This window comes from Temnothorax curvispinosus, unplaced genomic scaffold (genome assembly GCF_003070985.1).
Source record: "Temnothorax curvispinosus isolate PA1 unplaced genomic scaffold, ASM307098v1 QBEX01006756.1, whole genome shotgun sequence".
NCBI classification, from domain to species: Eukaryota; Metazoa; Arthropoda; class Insecta; order Hymenoptera; family Formicidae; genus Temnothorax; species Temnothorax curvispinosus.
Window position 1 is genome coordinate 315,379 of NW_020216536.1, and position 22,763 is coordinate 338,141.

The following is a 22,763-nucleotide window of genomic DNA, read 5'->3' on the forward strand; positions in this document are numbered from 1 at the left end:
ATTAAAAATATAGTTATACAAACAAAAATAATGAAGAGCGATAGTGAAATTAGAAACAACAAAGCAGGTCGAGAAACTCGCACTCGGTAAAAAACAAAAGAGAGATTAGTAACAGAGCCGGCTGTGTGCATCGGCGCAACAAGTGCATGCAGGATGCACTTTGGTCGCTCGAAGCCGGCTGGTGAGGAGTTGGGGTGGGTCGAAGAAAGGGGTGGAGAAGGACGAGAGAAACGATGGAATTAAATGCATGGTGAAGGAGGGGATACATCAGGCGGAGAGGGCACGAGATCGGCACGCGCCGAGTGCAACGATTCACGTGAGGAAGAGGGAGAAAGAAAGAGAGAGAGAGACAAAAAAGGGTGGAAGGATGAAAAGAACAAGAGAAATCGACCGAGATGCACCGTAAAGAGGGCGAGAGATGCGCCTCAGGACGACGTGCTCCCTCCCCCTGTCTCCCTTTTTATTTCGCGAACATGTTCGCGATCGAATTTATGGCAGGAGGTGGAGAGTCGCCTGGCCGACCGACGCGACGTGCATTGCGCAAGAGAGTGCCCGGGGTGCATCGTGCAAAGTGCATTCGGGCTGCTTACCGGACTGCACCGGCCGCAGGGGGGGCCCGCTACCCCTTTTCTCCCCCCCCTGGTGAATGTATACATATCGTGCAACCTGCGTCGACCTCATACGCCGCGAGGTGCAGCGGCCTTGTCATGTAAATGAGAAAAGTGCAGTCGACCTCGTACGCGCGCGCGAAGTTATGCGGAAATGCAAGCGGTGTACACGTGCTTTCGGTCATCATGTTGACGACCGGTATGCTCGAATGACTCTTTTAAAAGCGTTAGATATGTCTCCTGGGGTCAACGAGTGGTACATTTGTCCGAGGTGTATTGTCGACACACACGGAATTAATTAACATCATAAGCCAAGATATACCACACAAAAACATGTCGTTGTGCAAATTAAATTTCTTTTTTGTATTTCGTTATTAATCAGTCCGATTTGCGAGGAGAACGGTGCATCATCATCCTCAGAAATTTCGGAAATTGTTTAGGCTAATTTTGAGACATGCTAAAGATATTTTTCTACATTTAAAAATAATAACTTTAAAATATATTTAAGTATACAACACACTAAGTAACATGTCATATGTAGTTGAAGTAAAAAACATCACACTTCTTTCGGGATAATTTTTATAAAAATAGGATCGATATACTCTAATAAGATTTTGTAATAATATCTTTCTATTTCGTATACAATTATTTTGAGCAAAAAAAGGAAATGTTCAACTTTTTTCATTTATATTGTATATAACTTTATCATTAGGAGATTCGCATACAACGTGATCTATTTTCTTCTAAAAGTTATAAGAGAATGGGATAAAAAAATTAGCATGATTCCAATGAGAGAGGAATAACTAGAGAAGAACACAGAATAAGCCCGTCCGGTGTTGACTAATAGTTTCGTTACATGTTTTCAAGCTGTCGACCACTCGTAATTGAGGCCGGCTTCTGTCTGGCGCGATGAATGAGTATCGCACGCAAGGACACTATAATGCGCAATGCACGTGCACGGATGCACCGCAAAGTGGAACGTGCTTTCTCGCGGCCGGTGCATGGGGGCGAGTTCTGCGGTCGCACTTTCGTCTGGCATATGCAGCAAATGATAGCACCGAATGATTCCACGCGCCGAGTTGGAGAATCGTAACGTGCGGTTGTCAACGACAATGTAATACGTCAACAGGCCACAAATGTGTCCAGCGGACACGGTTCTGAGGACTTTCTTGAGCGGACACGCGAATTTTGAAGTACTTTGAGGCTCCGGAGAAAAGAAAACCTGCGATATCCCGCTGTTTTCATCAAATTATATCGCAGGCAGGTATATAGTGAATCGAAAGGATCATTTTTTAAATAAATTACCACATTCGATATATACCTATTACGGAAGAAGAAACCAGCAATAAAATTTCTCTAATTTTATTACGACTGTCTAACAAACTTTCTCATCAATCTTCCAACACGTAATATTCTTGTAAATATAAGATATTTAACTCCAAAGCTTTGACTCTCTCTTTCGCTCTCTCAAAGCTAAAATAATAGAAAAAAACCGGAATTAGAGGTATACTTTCTCATGTTCGATATATGTATAAGCGTAATATGTACAAAACAGCTGAAGCATCCCTCAAGTAAACACGATCGCACTTTTATTAGGACAAATCATTTCGTATATTACAACTTATCATATATATATATATATATATTTTTTTTTTTTAATGTGAGTAATTTTTTAAAATTCTCTCAATCGCTTTCAGTAAAATTTAGGCGCAAAGGGATTGTAGGCAAACCAAGGTTCGAGGTTTACACGCGTTTATCACAAGGTTAGGCATTTTCCGGTCGGTTCTCACACTCGCGGGGGCTACTTACGGGCGTAAAGGAAAGAAAGAGAGAGGGAATCGACGACGGGGCAGAGGCAGTTAAAGTGGACGGAATTGGGAGCACGGTAGATCCCATGGAGGGCATTGTCGAGGGCTCGACCGAGGGTTGAGAGACAACCCGCGGGCTTAAACTAGTTTCCGCTCGTACCAGTTCGCCGCTCTTCCACGCGGTCTTCCTCCTCTCTCTCTCTCTCTCTCTCTCTTTTTCACCCCCTCTAACCCTCCCTCCATCCCTCGTTCATCCACCTCGTCCTTTCTTTCTCCACCTCTCCGGTGTGCGCGGACGTCGCTTTACATTTGAAACATATCGGCTTATATGGAAATGAATGTTTAGCCATGCATCGGCTCCTAAACATCAAAAAACGGCGAGCGAGCTCGCCGCTGGAAGCCGCGTCTTCGACCTATTGCAGAAGACAACTCGGAAGTGATACCCGTTTCCCTGTCTCCGTCCCTTTCTATAGAGTGTATAATAAACTTCTACTCTTCCCTCGCCGGGCATCCGCTCGTCCATCCTTGAATAACGATCTCCCACGGCGCGTAGTAATAACGATCGCGAAACGATCGTGCGAAGATCGTTGTGTTATCTGTGCTTTTCATATTAAAATTCGGGCAGTATTACAATGGCAATGCTAGAATTTAATTCACACTCATATATATATATTTATAATTGTTACTCGGAAGGATCGTTCAAACAGGTTAAGTATATGAAGAAGATAGAGTAAAACATGTTTCGAGATAACAAACAGGTAAGCATATGAAGAAGATAGAATAAAATCATGTTTCAAGATAATCGAGTTTTAATGTTTATTTGCGCGAATTTTTAATTTTTGATTAATTAAAGACAAAAAACGCTACACTTTCCTTTTCTAATTGCAAAAATGTCACGTTGAGAGCTTAATTAAAAATCTCTTATTATTATTAATTAAAAAAATTCTATGTTGGAATCTAATACATTTCAAAGTTTTTTCATCTAATTTAATTAGATCTTCTAAAATTTCAGTAAATTAATCATATATGTTCTCTATTTTTTTTCAAATAAAAAAAAACCAAAAAAATAGAAAGCAATGCCTTGTAGAATTTATCAGTTGTATATCAGTACGTTCTTAAGACGGAATATCAGAAAATATCGCTCCGTGAGTGTACGTTATATTCATCGTATTCGACAAAATAATCCATCATACGTTCTTTAATTGGCGTTATCTCTTCGGCCGAGTATTGATTTGGCCGAGCGTCAAATTCTCGGTTTATGCGGCGGCACGTTCCCGAGGCCCATCGATAAGGTTGCTCCAAGCTGCTTACGTAGCGAAGAAGGAGAAAGAGGAGGCGGCCGATATCGGTGCGTAAGGGATGAACGGATGGAATAAGAAACGAAAAGCGAGCGCGCGAGTCCGTGGGATGGTGAAATAACAGATTGCAGTTGTGGCACGAGCGAGCGAGCGAACAGCCTGAGCTCTCTCGGTTCGTAGCTCGCGAGCAGAAGTGGCAGGTGCCACATTTTTTTTCGAATTGCTCGCCTCATCGTCGGGAAAGAGGCTGCCTCTGCGGCGCGGCGTTGTGTAGAGACTCCCAAATTGCGCCTCGCAAAAACGCGTCGCGTCGAGTATTTAGGTTAATCCTTCCGGCACCGAATCATTGTTTATTGAGAAAAGAAAGACTTGGATTTTTTTGTGTGCTGTTTCTTCTACGTGACTCTGGCGGAAATTTTTTGAGAAACTCGGTATTGTGCATTACTTTACTTGGGCAGTACGATAACAGCAGAAAAGTATTTACACAAATAGCTTCGTCGATATTTCTTCGATACTTAATAGAGCAGAAGTAAATTACGACGATATCGATTGGTTGGTATTAATAAAAGATATTACCATAATAATTAAGGGTTCCATGTTAATGTCGATATTTCAGATTCATCGATATTGTATCGAAGGGATCTTAAAATATGAATTTCGTACCTTAATGCAAACTTATTAGAGGACATTTATTATGTCATTTACGTTAATAATGATGCAGGTTACGTGCACGTTACGTGTACGAAATATTCAGTGATAAACAGCGAGTTATATCTGATTATCGCTATTATATTGGCTTGTCAAACAAGCAATCTATACCGTGCGAGGCATGAAAACTCACGATTTATGGCAGACGAAAGTGCCGACCGCTTTATGATATCGGATTGATGTGATGGTATCACGATTCTTGGCGCTTCGTTATCGGCGACGTACATGAAGCCGTGCTGCTATTTATAATGTAGATACGTACCATCGATCCGTGTACACGTGAGCATGTGAAGAGAATAGTGAAGAATGTAAATAGCGGTCTAAGTATGTTACATGCACGATAACACGAACACACAGTGCTATCTAAGGGCTAGAGCAACACTACGCTAGCGCTAGCGTAACTATCAGCAATTAAATCCGGTAAAATATTTTTGGATTATCTTTTTTGCGTTGAGAATCGTCGGGCGAATTAATTTTTGCAAACCGCTGCAGAGGATTGCAAAAAATTTGCAATACGCATGCTGACGCATTAAATTGTATCTGCTGTCTCTACTCGAAGTGGTATCATTCGCGCGTTTAATACGATCCAATTTGAACGAATTCGGTGAGGCATTCTGATATACCTCGATGATTTATGACAATCTGCAATAAATTTAACGTCTTATCCACATTTGACACGAGTTGACAAGAATTGTAAATTTAAAGTAAAGCATTAATCGGAGATACAAGGATTCGTATAATTTTACAGAAAGTTTTCGAAATGTAGTATGTAGCGTAATAAAAAATCGTTTAATTGTGCGTATATCCGATACAGATATTTTCAAATTATATTTTAATAAAGGACATGGTTTTTTACACGTTATAAAAAAACCTGAGAATAAATTTTCCTAAGCACATTATACAATTGTGTCAGTGAATTTTAATGCATGATATTTTCTTCAAAGTCTTCAAGACTTGTCTTTTCTTTCAATTATATCGTTAATTGACGATCAATTTACACGGCTACTAGAAGAGCACACTTTAAAGGAAACAATGTTAGAAGATTAATCTTGTATAGCAAACGAGATAAATGTTTCCCTTTTTACTAATTAGTTCCAACAAACTCCAGATAAAGAATAGGGGGTACACGAGTCCCTTTTTAAATCTCGCAACGAGTGAGCTCGGAAGACAAGCGCGGCGGGAATGAGTTCCACTGCGACGATGCGATTTAATCCCGGCGATTTTTGCCCGGGCACGTTCGGGCACGAGTTCAAACTCTTGTGCATGCGCACACGCGCGCATTTACTCGCGTGCGGCCAATTACGCACCTTGTTACGCGCGGTATTACGCGCGGCCCGATCTCTCCTGCGATCTCGCCTGCGTGCAACCGGGCGCGGGTTAACGAACCTTTTGAAGTTCCGCTCGCGCTCGCGAACGTAGTGTAGAACGAGAGAGAGAAAAAGAGAGAAAAAATAAGAGAGATAAAGAGCGAGGGAAAGAGAAAAATTAAATGTGAAATATGTGTGAGAGGAGACGCGCGATCGGCACGCGTATTAGCGAGAACGCTCGGTAATCGCCAAAAATAATGACTGAATAATTTGCTCGATGCCCGATCGCGGCTTTAATAAATAAAAAATCGCGGTGGGACGGTCAATGCCGCTTCCTGCATTGCGCGAATTTACGGCGATCAGTTAAGGAATGGTGCAGCGGCAGCAGTTTTAACGGCTTTATTAACATGGCCGAGCGAGGGTCTGCAACGCGAGCACGACACGAGATCGGTTTATTTTACCAAGCCTCTCTAAATGGCGACAGGTTAAGCCGTGCGACACACGCAATCAGAATTTTTCATTATCACACACCACCGGCCAGGTGTCCGCGACATGAAATACTTGACTCTTCTCTCTTTCTTCAACAGATCAAATAAAATAAAAAAAAATAAAATAATATTAATTCAATAAAATCCATCTTAGTGACATGTGAATAAAAAATTGAACAAGATTTTAATTCCTATTATAATTAATCATAATTGTTGCAAACGTACAAACTTGTTAACTATGATAATTCGATCGTATAAAACTATCAAAAAAAATTTTTTTTTAATAAATAGTTCCCAAGACTGCTGGCGTTTGGTTCTTTTTTGTAAAGATTACATATTTGGAATTTTTTCTTCTTTCTTTCTCTCTCTCTCTCAACGTATCTAAAAGCCATGCTTTCGTCGCACTTTTAATGGCGAAATTTTCGTAACTTACCGTTTCTTTGCTGCGCTGGCTACAGACGGCTCTACAACGAGCGAGGATCCGAGATAGGTATATCCTGTAACGAAAACGAAGGAGCTGGTTTTTAGGTGTGTCTTTAAAGAGGCGCACGAAATTCATGGACACGTAACAACACAACGGCGCGGCCAGTAAATAGAGCGATTACCAATCTCGCGGTCCAGGCCTTGTTATTGTAAAGGGTGTCCTTTCATCTATTCACATACTATAGAAACCGAACTGACGAAAGTTAACGGTTGTTTCATTGTCGTGGCGTAAACAATCCGTAGTTATCCAATAATAAAAATTAATATTATATACACTTGTGTAATTGTACTAACACTTTTCCCTTTAGTGTAAATAATTTAGCTTTTCCGAATCGATATCTTTGTCGTAAACCTTTATTAATTTGCAAATATTAATATTAAATGTACTTTTACTTATGTATTGAAATACATTTTATATCTATATTTCATTAATATATAACGTAGTGTATATTATAAAAATTATTTAGAATATTAGAATAATTTACTTCACTTTGTTAATTTAATTTAGCGATTAATCTATGATAAAAAAATTTTAGGATTGTCGAAAAAAATTGTTAATAAGCTTGTTATATAATAAGAGCACGATTGAATTTTTGAACCCCAACATCGCGCGATCAAGCTGCAGATACGCGCGTATCTGCAGCTTCACTATATCGTATTAAGAAGAATTTCGTCGATATTGAACAAACTTTCACTGTTATTATTTTGTTTCTAATTCTGTTTCGTATTCTGTTTCTAATTAAGCTTCAATTCTCTATCACCATAAAGTTTGACGAGATCACAAGTAGATATTTTCATCGCGATTTTCTCATGCGTCTCAAGTCGAACGGCAGAATTGGATCAATGGGTCAGCGTACAACCTGTTTGAGCCACGACCTCTGACCCCAGGGATGAAACGAGGAGAGATGGGAGACTTTTCCCATGGAAAAACACATGCGGCCGGACACTGCACCGGTTCCGCGCGGTCGCTTCCGGGTTCCGGTGTGCACGTGTGCGGTAACGGCGCAAAAATCGCGGCCGGCATTAACCCGACCGAAAGCTATCACCACAGCTACACCTCACTCATATTCTAATCAGGATCAAAAGGTTATGTGAACTGACATTTCGTAGCTCGCGACAAAGGAGAATGGGAGAGATAGTTAGAAAAGAGAGAGAGAGAGAGAGAGAACGAGAAGGTGGCAGGGGGGAGGGAAAGAAAGAGAAGTGAAAAAGAGAAAGAAAAAGAGAAAAAGAGAAGGTAGATAATAGAGAAACGTGTATATATGGCACACCAAGTATTTCCTTTCGTTTTCTACGTGCCAGGTGTCGTTTACCGGTCAAGCCCATCTAATTTCCCATGACCGGTTCCTCGCCGCGCGAATCGCGAGAAGAATAGATTCGCGAATCATTCTCGCGCCGAACGGTCATTCGGCATACCGCTCGTTAAGCGGATCCGTTGAGGTACGAGTGCTGTGCCTTCGGTGTCAGCTCTTGTGATTGTGCCCATTTAAATTTTAATCGAGCGCGAGCGAGGCTTGTTAGAATCGAACTACCGCTTCGTTTGTCATACCCTCAATACTCATTGTCATCTCGTCAATTATATATACCTACATAATTAATTATTATAATATGACATCATTTAATTACTATTAAAATTATAAATATTCGAGATTTTTATATGATTACGAATTGTCTTCTTATCAAGGGCAATTTCTCGCGACTTGTGTAAATAAATAGGCATGTTTCCTCGATTTTAAACGAAGATTTTCAAGATTAGATTTTCTTGTGGTAGAACGGCGTGGGTCAAGTGGTAAACTCGTTCACGTAGATTCTATTAAATGCTATACGCTCAATACAATGAGGGTATGCATACATCGTGGCTGGATGAGCCGGCTTGGGAATGCGAATGAATTAGAAGTACGAATATGAAACGAAATAAGGAGAATGCGCAAGGCAGCAGAAAAATGGCGTGCTCGCGTGTCTCTCTCCTTCACAGTCATTCGTTCGACAGCGGGATAGAACGGAATAAAGAGCGGTAGATGGACGAGAGGAAAGGAGTGGCCATCTAAATGGCTACTTAGTATGTCTCGTGTCAGGTCTCTCCCCTCGCGAGCTCTGCCCCGTCAGTAATAATATTCGTAAGTGTACCTATATAGACGAGTGTGCTCGACCGCGTAGCCAACAGGTTTCATGCGAAAGCCAATTCGGTGGCGAGAGAATGAGAGAGGTACAGAGCCCGGGGTACGTCCTGACGAGGCTTTAATTCGATTCTTATGCCGCGTTAAATACGCCGCGCATTTTACGCCCGATTTCACGAGCCGTAAAGATGGGACGAGATTGCACCAGCGGGGTTAACTTTGCCATTACACTCGCTAAAGTGGGGCTTGAGAAGCGCCTCGGTACAACAAAACGCGACGGCACTGTCGACAATGCAGGTATAACAACAGCGGTAACAATGGCTAACAGATAGACGCTAAAATAAAGCAAGGTAGAAATTTTCAGTACTGTTTGACAAGAAGCAGATGACGTACTTCAGTACTACAATTAGTAGAGCGATGCAATTAAAGATTTTACATGATTGTCGATATTGGAGTATCTGTCAACAGTGATGAAATATTAGATATAAACAATCTTCTTTTATATTATTAGTTTATTATATGCGTGGAAAATATCATGTAATATATAAAAAAAAGATATAATTTAATAAAATATATGTAGTTATTATTAATAAACTTTCTTAGTGAAGATTTGCAAAGCATTTTGATGTTGTTTTAAGTAAAATTATGTAATATTAACTTATTGTCTATCTCAACTCTAATTATACAGTTACAATATTAAATTACAATATATACGTGCAGTATATTCTACCTGACCCTAAAATTTTGTAATTCTTAGATGCAATAAATTTTTTCCATTTATCTCGTTCATTAATGTGCTGCATTAAAAAGACTGTAATGTAAAAAATTATTCCTTTGTTTGTATATACATTTAGGCAAATTAAATTGGGTCATGTAATAAATATGAGAGTTTCCTTCGACGACGATAAGAATCATTACGGGAGCCGAACTGGTTTGTAAACGTCCGCGAGCTTCCGGGAAAGCTCCGGCGCTTCGTTTCGGCGATGGGACACCCGTTATACGCTTAAAATATACCGGCATCTCGCATGGGGCGCGCTGCGAAGAAATGCAGAAACAGCAGTTGCTATGCTAGATGGTACTACTCCCTCCAAAACGTACACACCCTCTCTCTCTCTCCTTCCCTCTTTCCTCGACGCACGTGTTGTGTTAGAGTAGATGAAAGAGAGCGACAGAAAAGGGAGAGAAAGCGAGGAAAAGAGATGAAGAAAGAGAGCATCGGCGTTGAAGCGAAAGAGAGAAAGAAAGAGAGTGACGAGAGAGTAAGAGACGAACTAAGAAGAAACACTACACAGAAGGGGCGAGTTACACGTGGTAGTGACGACACGACGTGAAGAGAGCAGACGGGTATTCGGAGAAGGGCCACGGGGAGATGAAACGAGGGAAGGAGGATTGTACGAGTGGAGAAAGAGAGAAAGAGAGAGAAAAGAGAGGGGGCGGGGGCTAAAAAGAGGGAGTGAAAACGAGATCGTGAAGGTAGCGAGCGGGCGCAGGGGATCACGGAGTACGAGACGACGAGTGAAAGAAGGAACGAGGAAGGGCCAGAAAGATGGAAGCGAGATGGAGCGCGGGGCCCTCGTTTCAGAGAGCTTCTAAACTCTCGTGGTCCGGGTCTGGAAGCGAGTTTCGTAGTCGAGTCGAGCCGCCGGAGCCGAGCCGGTGTATGTATATGCGGTGAACGAAGCGAGAGCGCGGGCAGGAGAGTAGTAGGTTAGCAGGCGCTCTCTCCCGAGGGAGAGGGTGCTAGGCGACGGTCCTGACGTTTGAGCAGGACGGCAAGTGCCTTTATAGTGGGTCAGCACTAGACCTGGGCACCCGGCCAGCAGCCTTCAAGGTCTCCTTAGTACACGCTGTCTCTCCCTTCTACCCTACCCTACCTCATCCCTCTCTCTTTCGCCCCGCACTGCCTGTCCGCCTGCCCTTCTTTTCCCTACAACGCGTAGCGGAGCCGTCAGGTAGGCGAGCTCGCTTCTTCTTCTTCTTCGTCTTCTTCTTTGCCAGTTAGGGTTAGGCTAAAGCAAGCTAGCAGCGAATTTGGGCGCGTTATCCGGACGTAGTAGAATCGCCGTGCAACCTACTTAATATATATTCATTCATTTTCTCTCTCTTTTTTTTTAATCTTCCTTGTCGCCTTCGTATCTTGAACGAGCAAACCTTCTCAAGTACTTCTGAAGAACGGAACACGCGATGCTTCAGGTTTTTTATGCGATATAAAAAAAAACCTACGAAGATGGAGTATGGAACTCACTCGAATTAAAACTTTTGGAACTTATTAGATTTCGAAGAATTTATAATTAGGGAAATATAAATATATAAAATTTTAATATAAATATATAAAAAATAGTATTATATAAAAATGTATACATACATTAATATCTTTTTATAAAATGAAATACCAAATTAACATTTGAGATATATATATCTAACGTTCGATTTTTACTATATGCGAATAAACCTATTTGTCGAATCTATCAATTATAAAAAGCCACATACCGTCCCGGAATTATCGCTAAAAGATAATATTATGGCTGCAGCCGAATGTAAACGCAAGTGTAGAGTGACAAACAGGATCACCGTATCCACGATATTAAATATCAGCTATTATGCACCGTTCCTTACCCGCAGTATATCGGTTATTCGTAAGGGACACGATTCTAAGAGATGAAGATCAGTCGGCCGACGAAGGTAGATCCCGAAAGTGCATTCGAAGTGCAGCGTTAGCGGTTTCCTATCTCGTTGACTGATATGGCGAGAAGCTTCTCCTGTATTCATTCATCTCTATGCCTAACTATCCACTTTTGAATTTCATTCAAAAATTATTTCTACGTTTCTTAAAAAAGAAGACACTTAGATAATTATTTTTTCTCAAAATATATTTTTGGTAAAATCGCAATAATTATTTAATTTTGTGGAAATTATTTCCGTATCGCTAAGATTTTTGTTGATATGGTTTAGATTAAGTTTTATTATTCACTTATTCATTCCTTTATTACTACTCATTAACTTTTACACGTTAATGTCTCATATACTCGTATTTCAGAATTTATTATCGATACATTAAAGAACACGATTATTGAATGACATAACATTGACAATGTTCTTACTGGGGAAAGGCAAGGAGGTGTCACAGACGAAGGGAAATAGGGGCGAAGAGGGCCCAGAGTACATCGGCTCCACGGGGAAGTAATGAAATATTTGGGTAGCGCTGCGTCGGGAACGAGAATGGGAATGGGAATGAGAACAGGTTCCTGTTGCGCATTCCAGGCCGATGCTGAATACCGATGCCGTGGACACGGCGGTTGGCACGGTTAGGTACATAAATTACTATTGGGTTACCGCTCGACTTGTCTCCTCAGTCCCACGGAGCCGTGACTCACGCGACGTACCACGTAACACGAGCTGATAAGAGCAGCATATCGAGAAAACGGTGGAAACTGACGCGGTTAAGTCAATAATTGAATCTATCGGATTCCAATTTAATTTCAACTTATTGGAAATAAACGCAAGAATTGTTGCATCTCGAAGCAACTGCTTTGGATGCGCGACTTTCATGTTCTATTACTTTGAACCGAGGCGTATCCGGATGTATTATGGTTTTTTTATTATTATGGTTTTATCATAACGTATTTGGAAATAATTAATGCATTACGTAATTGTTTGACTGGTGCAGGTCTGTTCCGGGGAAGGCAAGCATGCGAGAAAAATGACAAAGTAATAATCGTTATAAAAAGCGACGGTGTGTGGAAGGGGTGGAGTAATTAACTCGAAGGTTGTCTTTAAGATCAGCGCGGAAACGTTGTGCGATCTGAATGAGGTTTACTCGAGGATAAAGTTGTACAACCGGTCGCGTGATTCCAGGTAATATATCTTTCCGAGGTCGTGTCGTATCGTGACGAATATCAGTGGAGCCTCTCGCGCAACGAGAATCATCAGAGACATAATCAAACGCGGTGGAAAACGTCGAAAGGTAACAGGCAACAGGAACAAATACGAGAGCCTTGCCTGCATTTATCGCCGTCTGCATGTATCATATATGTATCCCCGGTGTTTTCAGTAAAATCGTGAATAATTTTGCATTAATTGTAAGCTTTTTAGAGGCAATGCAATGTACGTGCACATGTTTATTTTAATTTTAAAATGTATATACTTGCAGTCATTCCTATCTCATGTTGTTAAAAGATTACAATTTTCCTTAGGTGCATGAAAAATCAGTCACTCTTGTCATGCTCCAAAAGAATGAATTAGAACTTCGTATTTGAAAAAAAATATTGCGCGTATTTACCGACAATTTCTCGGTAAATAAAATTGGACCAGTTAGTCAATCTCCATGGCGCGGTAGAAGCGTAAGGCAACAAGGAATCGTTTAGAACTCGGTTGGCCTTGTGTGGCTCCTCTTTCTCGTTCCTTCGTCTTCGATCCCGCCTCTTTGCTCTATCTCCCGCATCCTCACACCCTCTCACTCACTCTTTTTTTCTCTCTCTCCCTCTGTCCATTTTTTCCTGCCTCTCTCTCTTTCCATCGTTCTGTCCCTCTAACCCTCACGCCGATCCCTCACCGTGAGAGCGGCCACACAAAGAGAACACGAGGAGCACAATGGATTACTTAGACGGGTAGGTTAGTTTGCCGAATGAAGCGAGCGGGCCCACGCACGTTAAGATAGGTCCTGACTGAGAATCCGTGCAGAAAAGCGCGCCAAAGCGCGAGATGCCCAACCTCGTCCTCGACCAACTGCCGTAGCCAGAATGATCCTCATAGTGTGATTTTGCCGTACCATTGTACAAACTTTATAGTCACATTATTTATATATATTAATTCATTTGTAATACTGCTATAGAATTGTACAGTGTTAAATCTATAATTTGTTCGTGCCAATATATATTGAAACGGTACTTTTGCTCACTTTCGATATTTGTAACTCATAAATTATACAGTTATTGCATGGCACCTGGCAGTTTTTTTACTACATTATTCATGTACTCTAAGGGAATTTATTCTATAGGTTGAAACGCAAGAATTATCCGAATAACTGTAACACTGTATATTCATATCCCACTTTTAGTGTTTAATGTGGAATATGAATACGCGCCATGGTCTACTAAGCCAAGTCTACATTCTCTCTGCTTTGGTGGACTAATTACTTCCTCTTTCGTGACTGATTATGTATGCGGGGTTGCACGTTAACCCTCCCAGGCTCTTCAATTCTTTTATATATATCTCGTTTAAAATTATAATAATATATAAACATAATATAATCCATAATATATAAATTTTTATATATTTTGATTCATTGACTGTAAAATAATTGATTTTTTAATAGTTTGTTTAAATTTTGCCTTAAATAAAATAAAGCTCCATAAAAATGGAATTTTTGAATTAAAACTAATACTGAAGGGGTTGTATATGAACGGGGATCCCTGGCGCAAAGCAAATTTAGGATGTTCTAAACGTGCGAGCCTGACGGGTCGTCCTTGGTTCTATCGATCAAAAACGAACTGCACACACATCCGGCTCTTAAGCAGCACGCATTATCGAACGTAGTTTCGATATTCCGCTAGAAACGACGGTTTTGTATTTTTCTACACCGTAATATAGTAATTATACAAAACTTGAATTTATAGAGTCAAAGTTTAGTTCAATTATTTAATTAATAAAACGTATTCAATTTATAAAAAGCAATCTAGAATTGAAAATAATGTAATATTAATATTGGTTCTCTTTATTTTTCTGTAAAAAAATTGTCATTAAAGATAATTTTCCATATATTATCTATTAATATTAATTATATTTTATAATTTCTTTCCTCAAAATGGGATAATGCAGAGCTGAGGACAATCAAACTCTAATTTACGGTTGCATACTCTCTGAGAAAGTTGCTGTGTTAGAGGCGCAGAAGGAGAGTTCGATGGATATGCAAACGCATTTATATACGATGCGCTTTCCTAATTGAACGTTATTGTATTGAAACACCGACAACCGCGCGAGAGATGTTTTTGTCGGCGATTAATTTCGATGAAATTAAGAGAAATGTTGCGTCATGCGATAAATAATATACGCGTGGTAATACGAAGAACATTGCATCGTTAACTGATTACGCTATTCCGAATTGCACGAGTCATCGTTCAAAAATATGTTACTGCGAGTGCATCGCGCACTTGAAAAAGGTCTCGTTGAATGCAATCTAACCATTTTCTTGCGCCAGACTCTTTCGTTATTTTCAGCGAATAAAAGAAGGTTTATTACAGTCAATGAAAAATTGTCAATTGACGACTGAAGTTTCGGGTTCTAAATAAAAATTAATCGAATTTTTCTCTTTTATTAAACGGGCAACTTTTAATGTTTAATTTTTGATATATTTTTCCATCATAATAATCTGAATAAATTTCGACATACGTAAAACGCTAAAAAAAAAAAAAAATAAAGAATTCTTTTCCTCGAGCGTTTTACTCTGTTTACCTGCCTCTTACAACGTCGGAACATAATACGCATTTTTAGATTCCTCGCGCGCTCGTGGCATCTAAAGTACGTTCGTCAATGAAAGTTGTGCGCGGAGGCGCAGATAACGGCCATTATCTGGCGGTGTACAAAGTTCAGAGTTTCGAGCTGTTACGAATGCCGGGCCGTGTGCGTTTCACGGTCGCGTTGCGGAGAATGAAGGGAAGACAAGCACGCACACGCGTATACGCACATGGACGCTTATCTCTCAACAATCAGTGGTATCGCTCTCGGTTTTTGAATCCATTATCTGAATATAGTAAGACGGCGAGTTTTTGGAGCAAAAGTTGCGGTGTTATCTGTCCGGCCGATGACATTTTACGACTATCGAAAATGGAAAGGGCATACGCATGAACAACACCCCGTAAACGTGCGTAAACAACACCGTTTCCTACATTTGATTGAACAAATCAGAAATCCGGAGATTATTTCGGTTTCCTTCTCTCTGAAGACATTTCTGATTAATAGCTTCTCTTTCAATGGCATGAAAATAAATGGTTGCCTTTCTAATTTTGAGATAATTTGATAATTATAGTCTTTGTGAATTGAGTTTTAGAAAATATATAATAAAATATAGCATCTTATTGCTTAGGTTTAGGTGGATTTAATCTAGCAGATATTTTATGTAATATTATGTAATAATATAATTTTATTTTACAATAGTAAGTTTACGCGTTTTTGCTCGAAAGCAACGTTTCTTTGTCCAGAAAGTTTTGAAAAATGTCAGTTTACCTATCTAATAGCTGAATTATTGAAGGGATACAGCAGGTTCAATGTTCCACGCTCCTTGACATTAAGTGCAATGTCGCCGAGAGACTCTTAATAACCGGAGGAAGTTCGTCGCGACTTTTCCCGAGAAACGGTCCCGAGTTCGAGCTTCGAGCACGCAGTCGCCGCCGTCGCAAATTCGGCGAGCAAAAACGAATCTCGCCGATGGCGGGCGGACGAGAGGAGCGGAGAGGAGAGGAGGAAACAGCGAGCACGAGCATCAGAAGAGAAGCTCAGGGTCGCGCTATTCGTTCGTTCGTAGATTAAATCACTCGGTCACTTTTCTTTCTGGGCAGCCGGCTGGGACAAAGGCCGGCGTTTCTCGGAAGAGACTGGGCTCGAGACTTGAGAATTAAAATAATATCCGCTCGTTCGGAGATTAATGGCGGTGTGCCGATGTAATTTTTCTCGACGTGCGGACTGCCGTCCTCCTCTCGCATCGGGGAACGAAGCTTTCTGCTCAGCATCGGGCATCACCGTATCGCCCACGTCACGACAGTTTAATAGTTCGGGTGTGCAATACGCGATTTTCACCGGCGGATAAATCGATTTCTTAACTTGTATCTTGATTCAGCGACGCGTAACATACGAAATGTCTGAGTTATATCTTTAATCTAATTAGACAAATAATGAGTTCCGCGTAATTCTTTATCACTTATCTATACTAAGATTACGTGATAATCTTTTATGCCTGATTATCAGCTGATACGTTTCCGATTCAATATATTTTAATTTCAGATTAGCCATACCTAAGTTTATTTTACTACTGTCAATTATTATATTCTGTATTTATATGATATGAAGTTCCTAATAAACTATCATAGGATACTTAAATTTGCAGATATTTTATTTGTAATTTCTTTTTCACATATGAGTTGCATGATATTTTGCTGAAATTTAATGTAATGTAAGAAGGGTCTTTTCGCAGAAAGAACTATACATAGAGCGAGTGCAAAGACACATGTGTGGCTTATTAGATTTTTGCCGGTTTCCTCCTTGTTCTCTTCCCATAAACTTCCATAATTTTTATTCTCGTATGTTCTCAAGGCAGTCAACTTGTTTTCTTATCGTTAACCGAGGATTAAATTACGATAAAGTCCTTGTGATTTACTTTCGATTTTGAACGGAAAAAAACCTTGTCGCTTTTTAAAACAAATCGTTAAAGAGTGTCGTGACGCAAATCGTTTTTCTACAACTTTTTTTATATTGTTATTCTATTCCTTGTAAATAAATTTTAAAAATTGTCCCGGTCGATTCTTCCGTCACTAAAATCTGATGCTGTAGAATTAATACAATACGCGTAAAATAAAATTTCACGATTAACGTAAACAAGGGCAAAACAGCATGTATATAAATATGGAATAAGCGCACACAAATTAATTAAAAAAACATCAAATAAATAGCGAAGAATAATAATTAAATATTTATAAAATATAATTGTCATCACTCTGATTTACTGCTACAACTAGAATGACTTGTAATCAAATATAATAAAACAACTACCATGAGAGATTGAAATTTGCGCTTGAAAATAAATGAAATACAGTCTTGAGATAGGCATATCTAATTGTTACAATTCTTTGGTTAAAGGTAGATAGGTCCATTTTACGTTTGAGAAACGTAAAATTCCACGAAATCATAATTTTCCCGAATATATCAGTCACGGAAGATAATTCTTTCGTCTCGTCTCCCTCTCCCCGTGAAATCGCAAAATACGCATGAAGAAAGAGCGCTGCTTCCTAAAATGAGCGGCAGATTCCATTGTAAGTGTAAGTGTCTACATTATGAATGAATGTCTGTCAAGAACAACATTTGCTCCTGCACACCTATTAGAACATGATATTTCTTCACTTCACATATTACATTTATCTCCTTTTTAGTTTAGATAATTGTTCTATATTATTTAATTACTAATTAATGGTAATTAGACTAATTAGTTGTGAATGCTTTGTATTTATTTTCACCAGAGAATTAAAAACATGATTTAATTTTATTTTATTTTTAATTTAATTTTCTCGCCCCTTTAAAAAAGCTTTAGGTTTGTTAACCCCGTAATGTTCTCATTTCCCTCCCTATTCCTGTCAAACTGCGGTACCAAGCTTTCAACCGCCCTTCCTCGTGTGTGGAAAATCGGTTTTCGTGCCGCATTCGGAGGCACGTCTGCCTCGCGAACCACGAAATGTGAAATCACCGTGAGCTCGGCTCGCACGACCGAGGCAGGTGCGAACGAGCCTCGCTCGTATTTTTTTCCCGCCCGTTCTCCCTTCGCCGGGGCTATCGCCTTCTCTTCGTCGCTTATCCTCCGACGGACACGTCGTTGACCGGTTCATTGACACCTGTCGAAAGAGACCCGAGTTTCTCTCCGCGTGTACCTAACAATTATGCGCACGTGGGCCAGACATTGTGCGCTCCACCTCTCTTTCGCCCTTAACCCCGTAACCGTTATCATTTATCGCGAGCTTTCATCCCTCCGCATTCAATGCCGTAATCATTAAGTCTTAAATGAAATTTCTGTCAAACCGATGTCCAGTTAAAATTGACCGAGAAACGAGATTTCATTGTCCACTTACGTTCTCCATACACGCATACGCACGCACAAGGGCCACATTTAATCTTTCAAATTAACACCTTAAAGAAACCGACGATGAGGTTTCTTTTAACATTTTCAACAAAGTTCGTATGCTCTCTCTCTCTCTCTCTCTCTCTCTCTCTCTCTCTCTCTCAATTTTGGTAAAAAAAACTTTTTTAGAGAATTTATCAATAAACTCTGATGAGATAAAGAGAATACAAAAGATATGAAAGAGTCTCATTAACGTCTGAGGTCACACAAATCTGTTAGAATTCATAGACGCTATTCTGGATGCTAATTGACAGATCTCATCGACGATGAGCGCCGTTGCGACGCGGGCAATTAGGAATTAACGGGACACACGTAACAGCCGTGTCGATTCGTGTGATGCCGAAATTCCATTTCAATTTCTCGATAAACTCTAAAATCTCAACATTTGCGAAAAATATTAAAATAAATTTTTTTTGTCGACACGTGTCTCTCCGTTAATTCTTTTGTAGTGACACAATTATTTCTGTGTTATCATAAATTTTTAATATTTATATGTACTATATAATTTCAAAATAAGAAATACTGCAATTAAGATAATGGAAAGAACTGCGTAAATAATAATTAGATAACAATGCTGCAATAATAAAATTAATAGCCGATATTTTGCATGTATATGAAATTCAAAGCAATAACGTGGTAGAGCCGGGTCGACCAGGGTTAATAGAATTCAATGGAACTCGCTTCATTGAGAAGACGTTCGCGGTCTCTCGTTTAACCGAAACTCAGAATTGGCTGGCTATATTTAACGTTAAATGTGGGCCGTGGGGACGACGAGTAGAAACGTAGGACAGGAAGCGGCTTCGATCGCGACGCGAGGTGCTTTCGTTCCGCCAAAAACTCCGACAGTGACGCTGCGCGCTTGGGAAGTCAATGGCCGAGTATCTAAAACAAACACGTGTCTCCGAGCAGTCGGGCAGAGGTCACGTAGACAAAGACAGTAAAATTTCGAGAGAAAGACCGTGACAGTGTGAGAGAGTTGTGTGTACGAAAGAAAACGAGAGAAACGAGAAATGTATTTCGGAAAAAATCCCTGAAAAGATAAGGGAAAAAATACAATTTATGAAAATATAAAAGTTGATTATAAAAGAGTTGTAAGAAATTAAGAATGATATGAAATTAAGAAATAATTATTTCTGCCAAAGATAATGAGAGAAAGACAAAGAGAAAGAGAGACTTTTTAGATCTCTCGACCTTAGTCGATTAAATCACGTAAACGGTCAAAAATCATGTAAACTAACATATCATATGACTATAAGTGCGATTTTGAGTTAAAACTGTATTTGAGACAGCCATGAAGTTCTTAAAATAAATGTGATAAGAGAAAAAAAGGGAAAAGAGCGGGAGACCAAGAAGCAAATACAGAATGAGCGTTGACGAGTAAGAGATCGAACATCTGGAGCATGAATCTCTGGAAAGAAACATTTCTAAGAAAGTTCTTTAATGTCTCAAAATATTTCCTTATCAAATTTTCTTTTAAGCAAACTTAAAGCGATGGATATCGTCGATAAATATCGTTTAGAATTTTTATCAGGCTTCTCCATAATACCATGAAGTGAAGTCATTTTGTGACAGAGGAATGATGAAAAGAAAGACAAGTAAAGAAAGATATACTATCGCAGTCTTTGTACATGGGGCTAAAGATAGCGCTTTGTTTCTCTTTTCAAATACGCTGAGATTTCTCCTACGAAAACTCTATATTAAAATTGAATACAGTTCTTTAATTCCTGAAATAATATCTGCAACTCTGCTCCAATTCTGATTAGGTATAAAATCTGCGGTAACTTTCCACTTGCGATTAAGTAAAGAAATAAAATGTTTTCTAAGTATCTCGACATATTCTTCTCAAGAAATAAGTTATCGCAAACACCTGAAATATCACATAATGGTATCTTAGATAGAACATTTTATGTTAGGTATTTGTGCGAATAAGAAAAATCCGATATAAAGGCGCGTATTATGTCGATGCAATGAAAAAGTTCGGAGGAATGTGTCTCTAGACATATCGCAGGAGAGCGACAAGTTAGCAGACTTTCGGCTGCTCTATTCAGATTTCGAAGTGATGCCGCAGCTGGCTGATACCAGTTTATACTAGTCGATATCGCGTGCCCGGGCGGCTCTGTCTCGGTGACACATTGTACAAGAAGCCTCGTGGACAAACGCGCGGCCGGTCACGGTTGCACCTTGCCCGCACCAATTCCTATGCACCGCCGAGATAACGACACGTGGCAAAGTCACCGTCGAGAAGCGCGTTGCACCGCAATGCAAGCACAAGTTTTCACGATTATGAGAGAAACAATTAAAAAAAGGAGATAAAGAGAGAGCTATCTGAGAGATTAAATCTGATGATTGTGAGTTCCATGTTCACTTTACTTGAACCGCTTATTCGAGAAGATAAGTTCCTGGCGTATTTAATATCGCTAATCGATCTGAATCTGCCATTTTTCTAGATGAGATTAAAAGGCGCTCTTAAAGAGGCTTTATTTTCCAAGATATAATAATTGATATGCATCGATCAGGTGCAGCAGATTAAAACGGTAAATAATAATGATCGCGCTCGTCACCGTTGGAAAAACCCTTATTATAATAATTGGCACTCTCCTTTCTGCCTCCGTCGTGTTTTCGGCTTACGACGGTCGCGGCTACTCCGCTGTATGAGTTGCGATCGGTGGAATCAGTCGCCCGTGGGCTGCCCGGGCTTGTGCGAGGAGGAGAGGCGAATCGTAAGGCCCCATCAGTGTCGGTTACCGGTGCACTGTTAACAGGTAACTTTTTTCGGGGGCAGGTGGTCCCGAGCAGGCACGCGACAAATCAAGCCGGCCGGGCCGCGGGCAGCGATTACAAAAAAAGGAAGAGATTGCGCGGACATGTTTATTCGGCCGCATAAACATACGCACGTACGCGGAGGTACGCGGTACGCTTGGGAGAAAAGGTGCGAGAAATAATACGGAGTCACTGCACTTTTTTCTCATTCGAGAGATCCTCGCTTCCACGAAGAGGCGAGGCGAGGAGACGTTTAAGCGACTTATTTTCGAAGCGAGGTGCGTCGAATTACGGTATGCGTATGATGGGCTTTTTGCGTGACGCTGAAATCAAGCAGGACACGGATACGAATTGATGTGATGTATCTTAATAACAATTTTAAAAACGTGACTCAAAATGGAAGTAACTTCCAGAAAAAATAGAGAGCTCGTATATTTCATAAATTTTTCATAGATTTCTCTTATTTATGAAGTGTAGATATTTTATAATAGTTTGTTATAAACGTATGCATTTTAAGTTTTTATCAAACATATTTCAGATTTTTATCAACTTGTATATTTGGGAACGGCATAAAGTATATAGTACAAATTATAGTACAAATATTGAAATGACTGAGGCAATCCTGTTTAAGATACGGTCTCGATAGAAGGAAGAGAAATGCGAAACATCTTGAGCAAATGGGACGTCTCCTACAGACGTTTGAAAAGGGAGCGTATTAAGTACAGGCAGTTTTGGATGCGAATAATGTATTCCTAGGAGCATCTGCTCGTTCTAGCTGTCGAGAATTGCACTGGTGGGTGTAAACCCTCGCACTCGGCGGCCGTTCGCACCCCATCCTAGCAACTGCGGCGTATTTTCGTTTAAAAATACCTATATAAACTTTATCAAATTCAAAAAATTGAATTTTCTCAAATTATCCTATACTTTTTTCTTTTTATGAAATTAAGATATACTGCGGTGAGATGTTCAGCGTGAATATAGTAAGCAAAATATGTACGTACAGAAATAAATACAGAATAAAATATTTAGTTCATAAAATGATTTCGAGTGTGGTTTTTGAGTCTTCTTAATAAATAATGAATCTCGTGGCAAGGGTTAGAAGACATAATGGATAGCGGCTGATCAATTCGGTACAAGCCGGCGTGTTACGAGGAAAGAAGAAAGCGATAGGAGGCAGCCAGAATGGAAGAATGTGGCAGCTTCCTGTTGGCGTCTCGGCACCGACTTTTAGGCTTCGTATCTTCGAGATCGTGCTGAAGAGAATGGCGTGCACGAACGCCGGCTGTGAAAGAGGAAGACGCATGCTGTG

General features: G+C 40.0%; 1 protein-coding gene across 2 annotated transcripts in view; it reads right to left on the reverse strand.

Moving 5' to 3' along the window:
- The window catches only part of LOC112456386 (insulin-like growth factor 2 mRNA-binding protein 1), an 87,515-nt gene that overhangs the window by 59,128 nt on the left and 5,624 nt on the right, over window positions 1-22,763 (reverse strand). For both annotated transcript variants that reach the window (XM_025018887.1, XM_025018886.1), the window contains exon 2: window positions 6,651-6,714. In XM_025018887.1, the coding sequence (XP_024874655.1) occupies window positions 6,651-6,714 (64 nt within the window). The remainder of the gene's footprint in view (window positions 1-6,650; window positions 6,715-22,763) is intronic.